Source organism: Gossypium raimondii, chromosome 8 (assembly GCF_025698545.1).
Source record: "Gossypium raimondii isolate GPD5lz chromosome 8, ASM2569854v1, whole genome shotgun sequence".
Classification (NCBI taxonomy): domain Eukaryota; kingdom Viridiplantae; phylum Streptophyta; class Magnoliopsida; order Malvales; family Malvaceae; genus Gossypium; species Gossypium raimondii.
The window spans coordinates 60,784,929-60,808,044 of record NC_068572.1 but is presented as its reverse complement, the minus strand read 5'-3'; the positions used below and the strand labels follow the sequence as shown (position 1 = coordinate 60,808,044).

Below are 23,116 nucleotides of genomic sequence, written 5' to 3'. Positions count from 1 at the left end.
TATGGGCTAAATCTCAAATGCTATAAAAGTATAGACACTAACAACATATTTTGACCCAAAAAAAAAGTTGAGAGTATTTTAGCCATTACGATGATGTAGATTTTGCAGCATCCCCATTAACACCTACCGAGGGACGATGTAAGAAAAGAGACAAGCTGTGTAAAGTATACCCCTATTGTTGTAAAAATAAAGATGGGCCACGCAGCGTTTGCCTTTGGCCAAAAGGAATATATTCATTCTAAAGAATAAATTCCCCAAAAGCACATAAAAAAAAAAAAAAGATGCTTGAAATTCAAGCAAACATGGCCTTAATACTAAGCCACCCAACTTTTTTTGGTTATGGTTTGGAAACACAATGAGCTTGATTGTTAAACTTTCAGCTTTGCTTGATTGTATTATAAAGGGGCATCAATTATACCTTACCAATCTATAGAAGAATCTAAATTATAAATTTTCGGGGAGTCAAAGCCAAAAATCTTCTATCAGAAAGGACTGAATTATAATATTGACTTTTAAGAGGATTAAAATGTAATTTTATTATACAAATCAAAAGGATCAAAACCCTTACCTACCCTCTTTTGGATCCACCTTGATTATGCTAATATAATATTAGTTTCATGATAGATGTGCACATATAAGTTGTTTGAATCCTTATAGTAGGAGAATTCTGTGAATATAGGACCAATTGATGTTTGAGGGTGCCAATGACCTAAATTTGTAGAAATGGGGACTAAATTTGAAAACCCATATTTTGTTTTTGGCTTAAGAATCTTTCTTTTGATTGTCAAAGAAGAAAGAATTTCATTTCCATTAGGATTTGGGGTATTTAGATTATTTTTTTTTTACCACCACCCACCATATTTTGACATCTTTGCATGGGGCTTCTTTACATTTGAGATTAGCTTGTTTATATATTGTGTTATATCTTAATTTTTTAGCACTTCTTTTACTATAAGGTGGGGTCATGTGTGACTCTTTTTTGTTAGATTTGAGCCATTGGCATTCAAGTGTATTTTGTATGCATGGGAGGACAATCTTCTATTCCACAAAAGTGATCAATGAGGTCCATCAAGCTTTAGAAGAAAGGTCCCCTACTATTACTACTACTTGCTTGCCATCCAAAGCTCCTCCCTCTTCACCTTTTAATTTTTTCAATATTTGCATTCAAATCATTTCCTTTGATACATTTTAAAACTATTCCCGAAATCCCTAAAACCCTTAATTATTTACTGGATTTTATCTCACATACGATGACGTAAATGAAAATATAATATCATAAAAATAGGTTTGACTGAAATGATATAGTTAAAAGATTAAATATCACAATGTTTTGGTTCAAGCCTAATTATGTGCAAGTAATTTTTAGGCTTCATACGAAAAGATAAAATTACCTTCAAAATAATTATCTATTGCTTATTAAAAGTAAGAGATTTTGATAAATTCATTACCGAGTTGGTGATCCGATTAAAAGTAACATCAATTTAACAAAACATTTAAATATAATAATAAATACTGCATTTATAATAATATTAATACCGATTAAATTAATACGAATTTGTGATTGATGCATTATTAAGTACCTAATTATAAGTTACAATTCCTCGTATCTCCAAATAAAAGAAATCTTCATTATTTTTATCATTTTATTTATATGGGGTTTATTAAATATATTTATATATAAGAGACGATGCAATTGGGAATCACATATCAATGTAAAGTGATATACCCATTGACTTCAAATTTGAATCTTATTAATTATGGAAAAGTAGAAAATAAATTTGCATAACTCCAACAGTACTGCTCAAATATTTTCTTTTAATTATAATTATATTAAACCTTAATTAAACTTAGAATCGAATTTAATTTCGAGAAAATTTTCGTAACATTATTTTTAAAAATCGAAAATTATTAATATTCTTAAATTTGAAAATGGAACAAAAGCATAGAAGAGCTAGACACAAACATTTATATCAAGAAATGGCAAAACAAGCTTGATTAAAGAGCAATGAAACTAATGATTTAAAGCTTGATTACTTGGTAATCGATACATAACTTTGGGCTAAGAATCTATTAAGACATAAGATTTTGTTGTCAAGAATGATGGCAACCTTTTTCTTGGTAATGACATAAAGGATTTTATGTCATTCATAGGCCATGCATATTTTAAAACTTCATTATAATCTATAAAGGGGATTGTGCCATAAAACCAACAAAATGGCTCATGTATGTATGGATGTAAGAAGATCTTAAATAATTTATAATTTAATGAGAAAAAAGGGTAAAAGATGTTGAATGTGCTTCATGATGATTGCATGAGGTGTCTTAGTCATGTCCTAAAACTCAAAAAGCTTTCACATGGTATAGAAGAATAACTCCATAAAGTTATGCTCTTCTTTTGATGATGATAGATAGGTTAGATTACTAAGTGGTCTAATTGTGGACTCAAGTCTCCGTATTTTTTAGAATTTTGATATTTAGTCCCTTCACTTTTAATTTTAAATATTTAATCTTTTGTTTGATTTAAAACTTATAATCCGGTTGATTACATTTCTATTAAATTTGAATATATATTATCAATTGAATTTTTAATTTTAAACTTTAAAATGCAACTTATTCAAATTTAATGAAAATTTATTAACATATTTATCAATTCAACTTTACTAAGATTAACATATATAAAAATAAACCAGACTTATCTGTTCCCTAATAGTGTAAAGAATTATACTTAGGAGGTTGCATGTTACTATATTAGAATAGGAGTCCTTCCACGTATTTTTCATGTTTGTTTTATTGTTTATGTTCTTAAAATTTGTGGTTGTCTCTCTCAATAATATTATCTCTAATATTTGAATTTAGTTCTCTTTTGAGAATATATGTACATATATATATATATTGGTATTTTGATAGCCTTTTATAATCTATATTTAAAATTGAGATTACCTCTCTTAACAATATGGTTTTTAAAGTTGAAACTCAGATTATTTTATATATTTTGATACGATAATGCATAATATTATAAATTTGGCTTTTTCTTTAATGTGTGGAGAAACTTTGTGGTGGCTTAAATATTCTTTCATACACCGTATTTGAAAAAAAAAAAAAAAAACTCTCCTTTTCATCATCTTCTTCAAAATAAAACGCACCTAATTAGCATCGCATTTGTTCTTTGAATCTCTCTCACAGCACGGCCGCTTTAGGCATAGCTAGATAGAAAGAAAGAATGTTCCAACCAAAGAAACCCTCAACCATGAATTCCCACCACGATAATCGACCCATGTGCGTTCAACCCGACTCTGGTCTCGTCCTCACCACTGACCCCAAGCCTCGTCTCCGTTGGACCGTCGAGCTCCACGACCGTTTCGTCGATGCTGTTACTCAGCTCGGAGGACCTGACAGTACTCTCTCTTCCCTTATCTTCTTTAAACAACAATACCCTTTTTCATTTCTTTACATGTTATGATCAATTTGCATATATATATAACGTTGAACATGACAGAGGCAACTCCAAAAACAATCATGAGAGTTATGGGGGTCAAGGGTCTTACACTTTATCACCTCAAGAGCCATCTCCAGGTTTGCTTACACTTTATATGTAGGGTTGCCCTTGATTTCATTTTCCTTTAATATATATATGTATGTATGTATATATATAAGAATGATTTTAATTGTTGTTTGCTGTATATATATTAGAAATTCAGGCTTGGAAAGCAACCTCACAAGGAATTCAATGATCATTCTATAAAAGATGGTAAGAGATCAGGTGGACTCTACTTTCTAGGGTTTTTCTTTTCTTTTATCAACTTTCTTTTTTGGGGTTTTTTTTATAAGCTATTGTATACATATACATATATATGATTTCTTTTCTGTTTTACATGGTTAGATCTTCAAAGAACTTCTGCTTCTTCATCTGGCATGATGGCTCGTAGCATGAATGAGTACGTACTGATTCAGTTCTTTTATATTTAAGGTTTTCAAGACAAATTTTAGTATATATATACATATATAGTGGTGTTTTAAAAAAGAATTAGGGGGTGTAGGGTTCATATTTTCTTATGAAACGTATGTGTTTTAACTGTATATATAAAAGCAGTAGCTCACACATGGTATGCCATTAGGATGCAAATGGAAGTGCAAAGAAGACTTCATGAACAATTGGAGGTATGCAGAGAATTGCCTCATCTCAATGTAATTCTATATATTATCTTGTAATTCTATATATTACCAGTGGCTCAGATAATAACAAGTCATTAAAAATGAAATCACTTGGGTTTACTTTTCAAAAACTTTTAGTGATTTGTTATTATCTAACTTACAACGCATAGAATTATATACTATCAGTGCATGGTAGGTTCAAAGACACCTTCAACTGAGGATTGAGGCTCAAGGCAAGTATATGCAGTCTATATTAGAAAAGGCTTGTCAAACCCTTGCCGGTGAAAACATGGCGTCGGCCGGAGGTGCAGCTGGAGGCTATAAGGGTGTGGGAAATCATCGAGGTGTTCTTCCTCACATGGATGGTGCCATGAAAGATAATTTTGGTCCTACTCTCAATTTCCCACCATTTCAAGACCTTAATATATATGGAGGTGACCAACACCTTGATATTCAACACAACGTGGAGAGATCATCACCATCACTTGATGGCCATTTCATGTCAAATAAGAGGCATGGCCCTTACGGTGGAGGCGGGGGTACGGGGAAGAGTCCTTTAATTTGGTCCGACGAGCTTCGATTACAAGACTTGGGAATGGCTCCATCGTGTTTAGGACCTCAAGATGATCCTTTCAAAACCGGTGTCATTCAAATCGGACCACCTTCTATCGATACAAGTGGTATCGGTAAGCTAGAATCGTTATCAGACATTTACGACACGAAGCCGGGAATTTCCAATGATGGCATTGATGAAAGGAAATTTGAATTGTCGCCTAAGCCGGAAAGGCCGTCGCCAAGAAGAGCACCGTTTCAGACAGAGAGGATGAACCCCTAGTGTGGCACAAGGAAGAAATTCACCATTTGGATAATTCATTTACATTAATTAGAACTTAAATGACAATTAAATATGGTCCGCTGAGTATGATATTTTCGTTAGGGTTATAGTAAATTATGATCTCAATAGGATTTTGTCTCAGTTATATGATAATGCATGCATGCATGACCTTTTTTCTCTTCTAAATTTTCGAGAAACTCGAATAAAGGTCATGAAACTACGATGCATGTCCAATTTAAACTCAATTAATCAACTTTTTTTTTAATCTTCAATGCTATCATACATAGGCATAGCCATAAGTATATGAATTTTGCTACTTGTCGATTTGATGGTAATAATATACAAGGGAAGATCCTACGCTTACATCAAATTTGCACCTATAATCCTTTTTTCTTTTATGTACAAATTTGAATTAAAGATTCCTTTCTTCTTTCTTTGGTTGCTTTGAATTAAACATCTCACCTCAATTCGATTAATGATTAGACTACAACACACTCAGATTGTAAGTGATAAATAGAAATATATAAAACATACTCTAAATGAAAAGATGAAGTAAAAATGTTCAAAACAATCATTATATATACATTCTTCTATTTTTATATAAAAAATAAAATATATTCAAAATAATATAATTTATTTTATAAAATAATAATATTTTAATCATTATCCAATGTATATATTTTTAAGGATAAAAGTTATATATTTATAATTATTTAATGTTAGTTGTTGAGATTGGGTCATGTTTTGGTCAATGTATTGTGTTGTACGAGGCAACTCATGTTCCAATGAAGTAATGAACTTTTGAAACCCTTTACTTTTTAGGGTTAGTTTTTACTATCATTTCAGACAAAGATCATTGGGAACAACAATGTTCTACTAATTTTAAAAATAAAAGGAAAAAAAAAACAGAAGCCATGATCCCCCTTAAAGCAAAAGATGAAGGACGGGTGCAGCAAAAGCAGATAAATCAGTTAACCCACATTTTGTTTTTGTACATAGGAAGCTCTTTTCCTTAATTTGTTAGACCAAGGGTTCCCTAGGATAGATGTAGACAAAAGACTATCCATCTTTTAAGCTTTTCTTTTTTCTTTTACAATCTTTGATCTTTGGGTGGCTGAATTTTGAAGAGAAAGTTTAATGGTACAAAAACATCACAATGGTACTCTAACTATTTAGTGTAATGGTAAAAAGAGAGAATTTATGTTTAAATTTTGGATACTACATGTAAATAAATTTTTTTGAAAATTTTGGAGTTTAATGAGAATTTTAAAAAAATGGGGTCTAATTATTTTTAAAAAATTGAGAAAATTAATGGGAATTTTTGCAAAATTTAAAGGATTTAATTAAATTTTTCATAACTTTTTTAGGATTTAATTAGAATTTTCAAAAAGTTAGAGAGTGAGTAAAATTTTTATAATATTTTAGGTTACCGGTGTGAATCGATGGATTTCACCTATACTGGTTGGTGCTAAAAAAAATTAAAATTATATTTTGCAACACCCCACACCCGACCCAATAGTTGGATTCGAATGCGTGATGCCACATTACATTGTCGAAGCAATTCAAGCTATTTCATTCATATAATCATTATATTTAAATCACAACCATCATTCAAACCAATTTAGATCAACAATCATACTCACACACGTATGCATTTATAGTATTTAAGATTCAAATCATCATGATTTGGAGTTAAGCAAAATAAAAATTAGAGTTAGGAATCAAATCCAAACTCAACTATACAATTTTAGTGTTGTGTCTTGAGACAAAGGACTTATTGTCTCAAGACAAACCTTATTTTATTTTAGGTATTTTTTCTTTGATGTCAATATGTCTTGAGACATCAGATGTGGTGTCTCGAGGCAAGATCCCTTATATCTCAAGACTGGGTCTCGAGACCAACCTCCTATATATATTATTTTGGCTTCGATGTTTGGATGTCTCAAGACAAGGGGCTCTTATCTCGAGACTCGGAGCAGGACAAAACTAATTTAGCTTCGAATTTTATTTGTCTCGAGATTAAAGCCAATTGTCTCTAGATTTAAATAGGATTGTCTTGAGACACTAAGCATGTATTCTAAATATAAAGTAAAATTTGTTCTTATGGTCTCGAGACATGATCATATTGTTTTAAGACACAATGGTAAAACGTTCCTAAATGCACATTTTCAAATGTCCAAACTAAACCAAGTGGCTCCTTAAGTTTATCTAAATTTTACATTGTTAAAGTTGTGTGACCCAAATTCTAAGAGATTGCTTGCAAGTCAAGTTAAACAAAATATATATTCTTTCTAGAAGATTTAGTATTTATGAGTATAATATATTTAACATTTATTAGCATAATATATTTGACTTTGATTAGAATTAGGTTTTTTTAACCTATAAATAGATGTAGTTGAAGCTCTTCTTGTAATCATTCGAATTCGACATAGTGAATTTTCTTCTCCTTTACCCAAGGTTTTTTTCCCGAATGGGTTTCCAGGTAAAAAAACCTGTGTGTTTTTTATTTTTATTTCTCTTTTCTTTGCAATATATTATCATTACCGATGTTCTATTTTCTCAAATTAGTATCAGAGCTTCCTGGTTGTTCATCTAGATCACGACAATAGCGTCTTTGAAGTATAAAATTCTGCTATTGGATCGCAACACCAGATTTGCGTTGTGGAAGATTAAGATGCAAGTAGTTCTTGCGCAGATGGATCTGGAGGATGTCTTACTAGGGATAAATAAGATGTCTTCGATACTAACAGATGAAGAGAAGAAGCGTAATGATTGAAAGGCGTTAACACAATTACATCTGTATTTGTCTAACGAAATTTTATAGGATGTGATGAAGGAGAAGACTGCCGCTGCATTATGGAAGAGGCTGGAATAAATATGTATGTCGAAAACTCTAACCAACAAGTTGCATATGAAGCAGCTTCTTTATTCTCATCGTTTGGAGGAAAGTGCGTTTGTGCACGAACACTTAACAGTGTTTAAAGAAATTCTCTCAAACTTGTAGGCCATGGAGGTTTAGTATGATAAGGAATATCTAGGTTTGGTTTTACTTTGTTCGTTGCCCCCGTCTTATTCAACCTTTAGAGACACGATTTTATATAGCCGCGAGTCTCTCACAATTGATGAGGTTTATGATTCTTTGACCTCGTATGGTAAGATGAAACATCTTGTGGTTAAACCCGACTATAAGAGAGAGGGTCTCATTGTTTATGGGGGACAATAACGAAATATTGATGATGATCGTGGAAGGACACAAGAACGGAATCCTCGTAGTAAATTTAAGGGTAGATCGAATTCTTCAAACAGAGGTAAAACTTGTAACTTCTACAAGAAGAAAGGGTACATTAAATCTGTGTGTTATAAGCTACAAAACAAGATAAAAAAGGAGGCTGCGAATCAAAAGGAAAAACAACTAGAAAATTCTAGTGAAGCTGATGTTGTAGAAGACTACAACGATGGTGAACTTCTAATCGCTTTTGTCAACAATTCTAAAGTAAACGAGGAGTAAATCCTTGATTCGGGTTGCACCTTCCACATGAGTCCCAATAGGGATTGGTTTACAACTTACGAAACAATGTCTGAAGGTGTTGTTTTGATGTGAAATAACGCTTAATGTGAAATTACAGGTGTTGGAACGATTAAAGTTAAAATATTTGACGGAGTTGTCAGAACATTTAGTGACGTGCGACATGCTCTAGAATTGAAGAGAAATTTAATTTCGTTGAGTACTCTTGATTTAAAAGGGTACAGATACACAACTGAAAGTGAGATTTTGAAGATTTCTAAAGGTTCCCTCATTGTGATGAAATGGCAGAGAAAGATTGCCAAGTTATATGTTTTGTAGGGTTCTACTGTTACTGGTGATGCAGCTGCCGCTTCCTCTTCCTTGTCAGATGATGATATTACTAAACTTTGGCATATGCGCCTAGGGCATATGAGTGAGAATGATATGGCAGAATTGATCAAAAGAGGACTTCTTGATGGGTAATAAATTTACAAACTAAAGTTCTGTGAACATTGCGTTTTTGAGAAGCAAAAGAGAGTTCGATTCACTAGAGGAATCCATAACAAGAAAGGAAACATTGGAGTATATATTCTGATCTGTGGGGGCCATCCAGAGTACCTTCGAGAGATGGAGCTAATTATATGCTAACTTTTATTGATGATTTTTCTAAAAAAGTTTGGGTGTTCTTCTTGAAGCAGAAAAGTGATGTGTTTTCCGCATTTAAGTCTTGGAAAACTATGATTGAAAAATAGAGGGGAAAACAAATAAAATACATCCGCATAGAAAATAGCTTAGAGTTCTGTTCTAATGAGTCTAATAAACTATGCAAGTCAGAAAAGATCATGAGACACTTGACAGTTCGTCATACTCCACAGCAAAACGACGTTGTAGAACGAATTAATAGAACGATCATGGAGAAGGTTCGATGTATGTTGTCAAATGCCAACTTACCAAAGTCGTTTTGGGCTGAAGCAGCCTCTACTGCATGTTTTTTTATCAACCAATCTCCATTCGTTGCCATTGAGAAAAAGACTCCACAAGAGGTATGGTCTGGTAATCCTGCTGACTATTATGATTTAAAGATCTTTGGGTGTCCTGCGTATGCTCATGTTAATAATGGAAAATTGGAACTGAGATCCATTAAATGTTTTTTTCTTGGTTACAAAGCTGGTGTAAAAGAGTATAAGTTATGGTGTCCTGAAAATAGAAAAGTTGTGATTAGCAGAGGTATTATTTTTGATGAAATTGCTATGCTACCTAACTTATCTCTTAAAGACTCTTTCAATAAAGAAAATCAAAAGCAGGTGGAGCATCAGGTTAATCCAGAATCTACTACAGAGTCGACTCCTCAAGCCAGTACAAAAATTCAGAATAGAGTTGTTTCTTTACCACAATACTCCATCACCAAAAATAGAACTAGAAGAGAAATTAAACCTCCAAAGATTTATGCCAAGGCTAATCTAGTTGCTTATGCTTTAAATGTGGCTGAAGATATAGATGCAAACTAAGAGCCATCTAATTATTCTGAGGCGGTTAGTTGTGGAGACTTAGAAAAGTGGATGTTTGCTATGCAAGAGGAGATGAAATAACTCCACAAAAACAAAACATGGGATCTTGTAAAACTTCCTAAAGGTAAAAAGGTTGTTCATTGTAAGTGGGTGTTTAAAAAGAAAGAAGAGACTCTAGGAGTTGAAGAACCTAGATATAAAGCAAGGCTTGTTGCAAAGTGTTACAGTCAAATTCTAGGAGTGGACTTCACAGATGTGTTCTCCCCAATTGTGAAGTATAGTTCGATTCGAGCTTTACTAGTATTGTGGCCATGCATGATTTGGAGCTTGAGCAGTTAGATGTAAAAACTGCATTTTTGTATTGAGAACTTGATGAAGATATTTACATGTAACAATCAGAGGGTTTTACAATTTTAGAAAAAGAGAACTATGTTTGCTTGCTAAAAAAGTCCCTTTACGGTTTGAAACAGTCACCAAGACAGTGGTATATGAGGTTTGATTCCTTTATGACTTCTCATGATTTCAAAAGAAGTAGTTTTGACAGTTGTGTTTACTTTAAGAAAAATAGTGATGGTTCTTTTGTGTATTTACTCCTTTATGTTGATGACATATTGATAGCAGCAAAATATAAATGAGAGATAAGAAAGGTCAAACCCAACTAAGTGAAGAATTTGAGATAAAAATTTGGGACTAGCAAAGAAGATACTTAGTATGGAGATTTTCAGAGATAGAAAAACAAGTAAATTGTACCTAAGTTAGAAGGGGTACATTGAGAAAGTTCTTTACAGGTTTAATATATAGAGTGCTAAGCCTGTTAGTACTCCTTTAGCAGCCCATTTTAGACTTTCATCAGTTTTTTCTCCACAATCAGATGATGAGATTGAGTACATGTCACATGTTTCATACTCTAGTGCAGTGGGATTTCTCATGTATGCTATGGTTTGTTCACATCCAAATTTATCATATGTAGTCAGTGTAGTTAGCAGATATATGACGAATCTCGATAAAGAAAATTGGAAAGCAGTTCAGTGGATTTTAATATACTTACAAGGTACTACTGATGCTTACTTACAGTTTGGAAGAACTAGAGATTGAGTCATTAGGTATGTTGATGCTGATTCTGCTGGAGACCTTGATAGAAGAAGATCTCTCACAGGTTATGTCTTTACAATCGGAAGTTGTGCAATCAGTTGGAAATCCACTTTGCAAACTACAGTCGCTTTGTCTATCACTGAAGCTGAGTACATGACGATTATTGAGGCTTGTAAAGAAGCTATTTGGTTGAAGGGACTCTTTAGTGAACTCAATGAAGACCTTCAAATCAAGATCAACATTTTGTGATGATCAGTGTCATCTTCCTTACAAAAGATCAAATGTTTCATGAGAGAACAAAACACATTGATGTTTGGTATCATTTTGTTCGTGATATTATTGCTTGTGGTGATATTGTTGTGAGCAAAATTAGTACTCATGAAAATCCTGCAGATATGATGACTAAGTCAGTTCCTATAACCAAGTTTGAGCATTGCTTAGACTTGATTGGTGTTCATTGTTGAAGTTAAACCCTTAAGGGGTTTTATGGAAGTGGTGAAAAACTCGTTCGTTGAGAATTCGTGTCAAGATGGAGATTGTTAGAGTTGTGTGACCCAAATTCTAAGAGATTGCTTGTAAGTCAAGTTAAACAAAATATATATTTTTTCTAAAAGATTTAGTATTTATGAGTATAATGTATTTAGCATTTATTAGCATAATATATTTGACTTTGATTAGAATTAGGTTTTTTCAACCTATAAATAGATGTAGTCGAAACTCTTCTTGTAATTATTCGAATTCGACATAGTAAATTTTCTTCTCCTCTGTCCGTGGTTTTTTTCCCCAAAAGGGTTTCCACGTAAAAAAATCTGTGTGTTATTTATTTTTATTTCTCTTTTCTTCGCGATATATTGTCATTACCAACGTTCTATTTTCTTATACATTAAAGTAACACCATCAAACACAATCAAACATTGTCAAATCATAATCACCAATGCATCAACATTTGACTATCTATTTCTCATAATCAAACTTGTATAAACTAGCATGGTTATCTATTAATTAAAGATTAAAGTTTATCTTATAAAAATTCATAGGCCAAATATCAATATACTAAAATGGCCATTTAACCAACATGACCAAAACAACCTAGGTATATGCAATTCCAACTTAAACACATATATGCATACAAAAAAGATAACCAAATGATTCTTGAGCTGAGTTGTTAGGAATGGATACTTTGACACTTCAAACCTGCGAAAAACCTCGTATGAGATTTGTGCATAAAAATAAACAAAAATCGTACCCTGAGTATTGAATACTCAGTGGTGCTATTATAATTCAAATTCATTTCATTAAAAATTAACCAAAGTAAATATATGCGTATATAACAAGTATCAATTACATTAATATTTACTACTTTAACTAATCATATCATTATTCCTTTTTCCTTTTTAATTGCACACTTCAATATTAATTCCCCATGTTTATTCATTTTGGTCTTTACTATCCAACGATAGATATTAGAACAGATACTCGAATATATATATCGAAAAAGTCCACATCCCTAAGAAATTAGGATTATTTTATTTTGTTATTTTGAGTTGACTGGCAACGATTGTTTTAGTAATTGTCCAAACTATTTATTCAACCATCCCGGATTGCCTGGCAAAGATGGTTTTAGTAATTGTCTGAACTGTTTATTCAGCCATCCCGAATTGCCCGACAACAATAACTGATAAATCAATATATCGGTGACCTTATGGCATGCAATCTACTTCTGAACTATGTCTAACATCGTTTAATATTGGGGTATTAACATCAAAATCTCCATTGTAACATATATAATATGGTATTGACTACCTTAAACACCGCAACCAAGCCTTACCAAATCTAAGATGAGTTTGCACTCTTGCTTGCCACTTTCTTTGTTTCTTTTTTATATATTTATTTTCATTTTTTGGTTTTTTCCTTTTTTTTTAGTATAATTATAGATATTTTCATCCGTTTTATAATAAAAAGATAATTTTGTTTGGATCGAGTGATATTCTACTAAAACTTCATTAACAATATTAAGTTTAAGATTTGAATTTAATCCAAATGGCTGTAGAAGAAATTCACACTTCTTTCACCTATTTGATTTTTTTCTGTTGATTTTGCAGGTTCAAACTTCATTGGATTTTTATTTTTTTTTGATTTTTGGTTTATTGGGTGCTTTTGTGACTGCCATTAGGCCGTTGGTGGAGCTGCAGATAAATTAGGATCAAATTGTAAAACTTGTAAAGAGGGTTTTTTTGTAATCTTAATGTGAAAGTTAGGGATCAATTAGAAAATTTTGTAAAATCAGGGACTTTTATTTGCAAATTCTCTAATTTTTATTTAAAATAAATAAAACATGTTTATATATTTAGTATGCTTAAAAATAAAAATTAAAAATGGGCTAAAGGAATCAAATGAGCCCAATATTAATGCAATCCAAGTTTAACAACCAAAACCCAAATTTAAATATGGTCCAAAGTTTAACTTATGAAATCCGACCAAATCATTTTAGCCCAAAACAATCATTGATCCAAAATAAGAAAATATTAACACACATTGCTGCCTGTTATTATGAGATAGAAATAATAAATTTATTCTAAACTAATTAAATCTGATTTTTAACGTTTTTTTAACACAATGTTTAGAGGCTAAAATTATCCGTAATCCCTCTCTAACTCATAAATAAGAGTATAACATATTTCAGCGTACTCGAATCCACATACTCTTGTATTAACAATAATATATATTCAATAAATTAACTCAGATTCGATTTTAAAATTTAAATTTCAAAACAATCTACAAATTCAAATTAGAATTCGAATTTTACAAAAATTACAAATATCTCCCTCCCAACTCCCAAGCCCTAAAGGCTGCTATTGGGTCAGAGAGAAAAAACAAATATTTTTAAAAATAAAACTGTATATATATATATATATACACATATAGTTTTGCTTGGCAAGATTCTCATCTACACGTGGATTCTTTTTTTCTTTCTTGATTCGAACTCAACTTAAAGAAAAAGTGAAGATGATCAGATGGGTAATTTTAATTGTATCCAGAAACTGAAAAATCAGCAGCAGCAGGCAAGTGCGAATAGATCAATAGATAAAGCATCAAAAGGAACAAATTCAAGCAATCACTCAACAACCATGTCGATTGGGAATTCAAGCAACAGTGTTTCAAAGCTATCTGCGAAGGCTAAATATGGGTTTATTGATGATAACTTCTCAACCCTTCACCAGGTTCTTTCTTCTTCTTTTTTCTGGGTTCTTTTTCTTAACAAAAAACATATATTTTTGCTGCAAAAAGAAGAAGAAGAAGAGTTCAAGATTAGGGCAAGTCGTCTGTTTTTCTGTTGCCATTGTTATAGTCAACTATATCTTTATTTTTAGGGTAAACTACGTAAAATATTTCCTAATTTTTATAACATCCCTTCCCACTGAAATTTGAAGTTGAGTAAATAAGCGTTGAGGGAAAATTAAATCTAATTTAGTGTCTCATCCATTAAGAAAAGTTGAACATTTACTTTGGATGAATTGAATTTCATGGGAACTTTTTATGGTTGTCAATGAAAGGCGAGTGATAAAATTTAAGAAATAAACCAACCACAAATATCCCAATTCCCAATCACTTGTTTTTATTCGCGCATTCACCAAAACTCATCAAAGCTTCACAAAATGAGTGTGGTTTTCGCCAAAATCTCATAAGATTTCTTTGAATGGATGGTCAAAGGCTTATTCATAAATTTAAAATTACTCTCATTGTAATTTTTAATCTTTTCTCGCTATTAATCTTTACTCTCTTTTTTTTAATTTATTCAATAAATAAATTCAATCTTTTATACGTTTGTTAATGGGTACTTTGATTAAATTTGTTAGAAAAAGCAAATTTAAAAAAAACACACAAAGATTGATAATTAAAAAAGTTTAAAAATACAATTAAAATTATTTTAACAAAATAGGTAAACTTTAGTGACTAAACTAAAAATAAAACCATTTATAAATATCCTAATCTTAATACCAAATGTGTTGAAAATATCTGTCAATTTTCAAAAATCCATTTCTCTCGACAAATACTTTTTTTTCTTGAAATTAGATTTTTTAATCAAAAGATAAGAAAAAATGGTCCAAATCTGATGTGAATAAAAAAAATAAACAATGCTAAAGTGACTGACTTTCTTTTAAAAGTCATTAATGAATGTTTGCCCCATTTAAAAGTTTGGTACCCACCATCACATAAAAAGCTATAACTTTCTAATTACGAAAAATTAAAATAATAATGAAATATAAAATAAAAGTTAGATTAAATAGAAATAAACTATTTTTAGGGTTAATCTATCTTCACTCTTCAATGGTCTAACACCACCAAAAAAAAATCTTAAAATCTTAAATTAAATATATATTTACTTGAAAGAAGTACCCAAGTAAGAGATCACCAAATTACAAATAAAATGACCATTTTATTATTAATAAATTCTAAATTTAATCTAGATTAATATGTTAGCTATTAAACTCGTTACTCACAAAAAATTTTAACTCATAAATTTAATAACTAAAATTCAAAATTTATAAATTATAAAACTAAAAATAATAAAATTAAAATATAAAACTAAATCTTTTATAATGAAAATATTTAGTATACATCACAATTTTTAAGACTTGCTTATGAAAAAAATGCATTGGGCGTACCAAATACTAGCCCTTATAATATATATATTTATTTAAATCACTTACATAGGTGTTAATTTAACCGTTGTCTTTTTACATAAAATGAATAATTAAAAATTTAAATTTACGCCAAACTTGACTTATATAATCTACATGAATAGAGAATGAATGATATAAAATTTTAAAAAATAAAATAAAATTATTTAATTGCTAGCACTCCTCCCCACATATATATTCATTATGTTATTCACATGGATCTGTTAGTGGATTAAAACGCGTTTTCTCGCCCAGTGAAACACGTTTTCTTTTTATGGCTTTTAAGAAAGTTAGATACTAATATAATATTATCTGTATGAATAGGTTAGACAGTCCCTTTTTAATGCTAATATATTTTATAATATTAATTTATTAATTTATATCTAATTTTATATATTTGTAGAATTAAATTTAAATAAAAAATTTCATCTTTAATTTGAATTTAAATCAAACTGAATCAAATTGAAAATTAAAGGTCCCTATACTTTCTAAAATTGTAAATTTAGTTCTTGTACTTTAATTTGATCGATTTTAGTTTCTGTATTTTTGAATTGATCAATTTTGTTTATACATTTTTAATTTTAAGATTTAGTATGTATTCGACAATTGGGTATTTTAAGTCCTTTTTTTGAATTTTGAATTTTTAAGATTGGCACGAATAACGAGCTAACACGACATTAGACATTTGATAATAGAATTTAACTTAATAAATTTAAACGTTATTGTTTGGTGAGGACTGAAATTTTAAATTTTAAAAATATAGAGACTAAAAATGATCAAATTAAAATATAGAAACTAAATTCACAACATTTATAAAATATAGGAACTAATAATTAAAATTAAAATATTGTATGTAATATATGATCCGTAGTACCATCTAGGGCATAGTTGACAGGAGCAGATAAGGGCTTTGACCCCCATTGGTTAAACAAAAAAATTTCCCCTAAGCCCCTCTTAAATATTAAATTATTCTACTTAAACCCTTTAATTCTGACTTGAATAGGAACTTTTTTATTCCCTCTAAAAAAATTAATAACTTAATTTAATCCTTTCTAATTTTAACCTTCAAAAATTTATATTTTTATAAATAAAATATCTTACTTCACCCTTATAAGCCACGGGGTTCATCATGGCATCTCTTAAGTGGTCCCAGTTGTTTTTCAAATATTGAATTATGTAAATCGTTGCACATTTCAACATAAATCACAACTTTTTTCAAATTAGTACTTTTTAAAATTTATTTTAAAATGAATACTTTTTTTAATTTACTTTTAAATTGGGGGCTGGGATGAGATAAAAAAAATTTAAATTAAATTATTAATTATTTAAAAAGCTAAAATTAAAATAAATCCATTTAATCAAATGTTAAAAGCTCTAAATTGAAATTTTTTAATTTTAGGGGGGAGGTTAAAAAACAATATGTCCGATTTGCAAGGGACCAAAACCCCTGACCCTTTGACTACACCTCTAAATCCAATCTCACTAAGTAAACTTCAAATCTGCTTATATCTTATGAAATCAATTATTTAAAAATAATAAAAAAATTATATCTTCTTGTTGAATCAATCAAACCAATCAGATGTTAACCCAACTCAAATCTTCTTAATAATATGTTAAACCGTAGCTTCAACAAAGATGAGATTTGGTGAAGGTGTTGCCAGCTTGAGAAGATCATTTTGATCACAACAATATTACTAAATTAATTCTCTTTTAAAGCTTGAATGATATGGATGGGCGGTGCATTTATCTGCGGTTAGTGTAAAAATAGCGGTGACGGTGAGATTAGATACTGTACCGTGAGACAAAAAGTAAACTAAACGCACCACACCTCACCACTTATTTAAACCCACCCTAAAACACATATGTTAAAAACAAACTACACCACACTAGTGCACTACACCCAAAAAACACTACCCATAACTCTCAAACACTCCAACATGAATAAGGTAAATACTTGTTTTTTTCAGGTTACAGCAGCATTAAGAGGTTCTGGTCTTGAATCATCTAATCTCATAATCGGCATCGATTTCACCAAAAGCAATGAATGGACAGGTACATATGTATATATATCTACACCACCTAACCAACCAACATAAAGATGAATTTTGGTCCCTTTATAACATTCAAATTTAACATTCAGTCCATGTGCTTTAATTTGTAACAGTTTGGTTCTTCTATTTTCTTTTATGATGTCACTAACTACCTCAAATAGTTATCTATTTTAGTTAAAATGCTAAAGTTGGGTAGTTTCGGTCCTTGTTTGTCCTGCTTTGGCTAAATGGAAGAATTGCTATTTAGGCCAACCTTTGTAGCCTTTTGTTAAATGGAAAATTTGGATTTTTGGCCCATATGAAAATTAATAATTTCAACAATATAAAAGTAAAGTGATCCAAAATTTCAACATGGTAAAAGGACCAAAACCAGAATTTGACTGATGAATTTTCCGCCAATTCAATTAACAACCCCAGTGAATTTGAAGATAGATATTTACTAGCAAAGGGTTCTTATTTGTGTACTTTTTTTCAAATAGGTCCCTCTCTTGTTAGGTTCATTTATTTATTTATTTTATTGAAGGCCAAGTATCATTCAATAACCGGAGCCTACATGCAATTGGTGCTGCACCAAATCCATATGAGAAAGCCATCTCCATAATTGGGAAAACTCTGGCTCCATTCGATGACGACAATTTGATACCGTGCTTAGGTTTTGGTGATGGTAATGTCACGTATACTTGTGCCCACGACACAATAGTTTATCAATTTCTTAAGGGTTAATATAATTTTTGACCCTTAAACTTGGTAATTGAGTTCATTTTGATATATAAATTTGGCAGCTAGGTCCACTTTGATTTTTGGACTTGAATTTTGTAAAAAAGCTGATGATGTGGCAGTTTGAGATCATGCCACATCATCCAGCTTTCCAAGTTTAGGATCAAAATAGATCTAATAGTTAAGTTCAGGTACCAAAATAAACCAAAAAATGTATAGGTATCAAAGTGGACCTAGCTGCTAAATTCTAGGACCAAAAATTACATTAACCCTTTTCTTAATTTCAACCTTTGCCTTTTTATTTCTTAATTTGATTTGTCAACTTTTTCTTTTTGTTGCAATCCTTGTCACAGCAACCACTCATGATGATGAAGTGTTTAGCTTTCACAGTGATCACTCATCTTGCCATGGTTTTGAAGAAGTTTTGGATTGTTACAAGAAGATAGTCCCAAACTTGAGATTATCTGGTAGCCATCTCTACAAGTTGTTCATCACTAATATAACACCTGGTTAAATTTTAGTTTTGATGTTTCTATTATATTCAAATTTGGATTTAGTGCCTAAATTACGCTCCTAATTCTTAAAGTGGAGAATATCATACATTTAAATGTGTTTAAACTCGAGTCTTTTAAGTTCTTGCAACAATAATGATGCCAACTGAATTAAGACCCAATTAGCATCCATGTACTTTAAATTGACATAATTTAATTCTCTAACTTTATAATTTCTTAGTTAATCCAAACATTAACTATTCTAATTAAAATGCCGACGTAAATCCGATGTATATCTCAAATTTGAACATAGTAAAGAGATTAAAATCATAATTTGACCTATAATATTTCTTTTTGGGTCTAATTATGAATTCCATCCTTATACAAAAACTGAGATGTTAGTCTCTCAACTTTAGTTCATTAGAATTTGATCCTTGTACTTTGAAAGACTAAAATGTTAGTCCATTTGTAAGTAACTGCTAATGTTTGCTAATAAGCTCCATGTAAATTGTTGAACTTTTTATTTTTGTTGATTTCTTGCATATAAACTGTCAAACTGGAGATTTCCAAATCAGTAATTCAACAATAGGACTTAACAGTATTACCCAATTGAACTAACATCTTAGTAAATTATGACAAATTAAAGTGACTAGCTTCTTAATTGGATGATTAGACTTGTTTTTTCATTATACCATGAATGGTCAATATTTGTGTGAAAGCTAAAGCCTTTGAGCATTTTATGTTATATTTGTCCCATGCTCGTAGGGCCAACATCATATGCACCTGTAATTGATGCTGCCATTGACATAGTGGAAAGCAGTGGTGGCCAATTCCATGTGCTGGTTATCATTGCAGATGGCCAGGTCCTATATCCCAATACCTGCCATTTTTTTTTCTCCTTTGTGGTAACAATTTTTGCTTTCAATTGACGTGTCTTAGAATATGTTTTTCTTTTTGGTGTTTGATTATGAAGGTCACACGAAGTGTTAATACAAGTAACAATGAATTGAGTCCACAAGAAGAGAAGACAATCAATTCCATTGTTAATGCAAGGTATACGACTTATTCGATTTATTGGTATTTCGAGTTTCTCTATTATATCCGCGGTGTGCAATTATATGTGTACATCCTTGAGCCCCATCATCATGTGTTGCTGTTATGTATAAATTTCAGTTCAATTTATCAATTCTAGTTTGAATTGTTTTGTTTCTTAATCTGATTGTGCTGGAATTGTTTCTTAATCCGTTTATAATGTAATAATTTGATATTACACTTTGTAGCTGCTCCCGCATGTATTTGTGTTTTTATTTTTGATTGCTTTCAAACAAAATTATCATATACTGAGCTGACTTTAGGACATGTTTTATTCAGCTCACACCCACTGTCGATTGTACTGGTCGGGGTTGGCGATGGACCTTGGGAAGATATGAAGAAATTTGATGATAAGATCCCTGCACGTGACTTCGACAATTTTCAGGTATTTGTGGTGTATTAGCGGCAGAAACTTGAGGACATGCATGAAATAATGGAAATCTAAACTAGTTGGTTTGTGTCTTGTACATATACATATACAGTTCGTTAACTTCACAGAGATAATGTCGAAAAACACAAGTCCAGATGAAAAAGAAGCTGCTTTTGCACTTGCTGCTCTCATGGAGATCCCTTTCCAATACAAGGCAGTGATGGAACTTGGTATTCTCGGGTGAGTTATATATATATGCTAAGCTCTTTTCCTTATTGTATGATTTGTAATACAAATAAGTGATGCATGCGGTGATAAAACACATTATACTTTTTAAAAAAAATTCAGGTTTGAACCCTGAAGATTACATTATTACAAGAGTTAATTATAAACTTTGAAAAAATTGAACTTTTATGAATCGTAAAAAAAACCATGGGTAATTTTCACATTGTGGGCAGGGCATAGGCAGAGGTGGTAGATAGTGGTCTTGACCCCATTAGCTAAGTGGTATAATATTAACTGTAGTTCCTTTTAGTTACAAAGTATTCAATTTAAACCCCTTTTTTTTATCCTAAACTTTTAAAATTTTATTTGGCCCCTCAATACCTTCGTCCCTGATTGTGAAATTTTAGAACCGGGAAGCTCAAGGTTCTAGGATCTCATCATTTACAAACAATGCCAAAGCCTCATTGGCTAATCCCCTACTTTAATTTGGCAATATTTGATTCGCTCAATTTTATAATGTTAGTAATAGATCCAATTTAATAACACTAATAATTACTTTCGTTAAAATGTTCATTATTATTGATTGAGAATGATTATTTGGATTTTCATGCGATTTTATCATCGATAAATTCTTTAACTTATGATTACTTATTATTTAATTGCATTTAAATAAATTAGACACCGAACTGGGAAAGCAAAGAAAGTGGTTCCACGTCCTCCACCAGCTCCGTACCGTGCTGCTGCTCGGTCGGAGCCTGCACCGACCACCGTCTCATCATCGCCTGCATTAGATGATCGAACCCAGGTATTTTCCAAATATTGCTCATTAAAAGATTACTGATTTGATATTTGTGTGGTGTAAAATATTGTTCTTCATTGTTGGCAAACATAAATGTAGGCATGCCCAATTTGCCTTACGAGTGCTAAGGACTTGGCCTTTGGTTGTGGACATATGGTGAGTTACATTTTTATTTTTGTTCCCATTATTTCCTTTAACGTATGTTCTGCATGGTTTAATTATTATCATAAGTGGATTGACTTATGTAATCAATCCAAATATAGGCGAGTATTAAGTTGATTGGAGCCTGGCAAGGGCCAGGGGAGGTGGCAGGTCCCTCCTAAAATGAAAAAAAATTAATTTATTGGTCCTTTATATTTTATAAAATTATAAATAAATAAATGATTAAATTATAATTTAACCTCAAAAGTGATAAACAATAATATTATTGTTATCGTTGTAGACTTGTAGAGAATGTGGGTCAAGGGTGTCAAACTGTCCGATATGCCGCCAAAGGATTACCAATCGTCTGAGGTTGTTTGCTTGATTTCCTTATTTACGACTTTTTGTACATATTCTGTGAAGGGAAATTTTTTTATGTGTTTAACATAACTCTCAATATCATGATTCCGATTCGAGTCTCACTAGTAAGTCATCTGTGAGAAACACTTTCATGTATTCCCTCGCTCTATGTACCAAAAGTAACTTAGTGCTAAGGTAATTTAAACCTATTAAATTGTACAAATTAAAATGTGAAGAAAAAGACTAGGTTTGAATCATCCCTTATTCCCTTTTGCTTTTCTCATTTCTCTATTACTATTTCCATGTGCTTTGAATCTAGGGATAAATTTCAAAATCATATATGAATTTTGGTTTAATATGTAATTTTACTTATGAACTTTGATTTTAAGTAATTTTATACATGAAATTGATTTGATCCAATTCTCACAAATTACTAATACAATGATCGGCATAACATCATTATATATATATATATATTGTATATGTAAATAATTATATTTATTTAATATAAAAATAAATTAATGTATTTATTTCTTTATATATGTATGGTTGAATTAAAATTAAAGTTTCATGTATACATTTGAATCACAATCAAAATTTCATGTGTATAATTGCACTAAATAAAAATTATGTATTAAATTGCATATTAAATCAAAATTCATGTACAATTTTAAAATTTGTCAAAATATATCGTCATAATCTTTCTAACTAGGAATAGCAAGCAATCAAAATTAAACCTTTTCTGTTTTTTATGTGTTATTGCATCCATTTTTTTTTTGAATTCTATTTAAATATCGCTCGTGTAGAAAATAGAAATTTGTTTATTCGATATATTTCCAATAGATTTTTATTTTTTGTTATACTCTAGTCAATCAAATTTGTTGAAGTATTGTTCATATTAATAATGAATCGAAATTGATAAGGAATTGGTCAATGATGCTCGAACATGTACTTGTTTTGAGTGCCTATTTATTTTCTATCGGTATTTTCTATCCGACCAAACAAACTCAAAAATCTAAAAAAAAGTCTAGGCTTAGCCCAACCCAAGGTCATTGTTGGGTTAACACATGTAATTATCCAATAACGAAATAGCATA

At 30.9% G+C, this 23,116-nt stretch overlaps 1 protein-coding gene and 1 pseudogene across 1 annotated transcript; both read left to right on the top strand.

The window, feature by feature from the left end:
• Window positions 1-3,083: 3,083 nt before the first annotated feature.
• On the top strand, window positions 3,084-5,259 carry LOC105792776 (myb family transcription factor IPN2-like; annotated as a pseudogene).
• Window positions 5,260-14,014: 8,755 nt separating this feature from the next.
• LOC105792775 (E3 ubiquitin-protein ligase RGLG4) lies at window positions 14,015-22,277 on the top strand. Its single transcript, XM_012621554.2, has 11 exons — window positions 14,015-14,313; window positions 17,742-17,826; window positions 18,349-18,489; window positions 18,896-19,009; window positions 19,799-19,896; window positions 20,007-20,086; window positions 20,405-20,510; window positions 20,608-20,735; window positions 21,399-21,525; window positions 21,619-21,675; window positions 21,962-22,277. The coding sequence occupies exons 1-11, from the start codon at window positions 14,107-14,109 to the stop codon at window positions 22,043-22,045; spliced, it is 1,227 nt and encodes a 408-aa protein (XP_012477008.1). The 5' UTR covers window positions 14,015-14,106; the 3' UTR covers window positions 22,046-22,277.
• The last annotated feature ends 839 nt before the right edge of the window (window positions 22,278-23,116 follow it).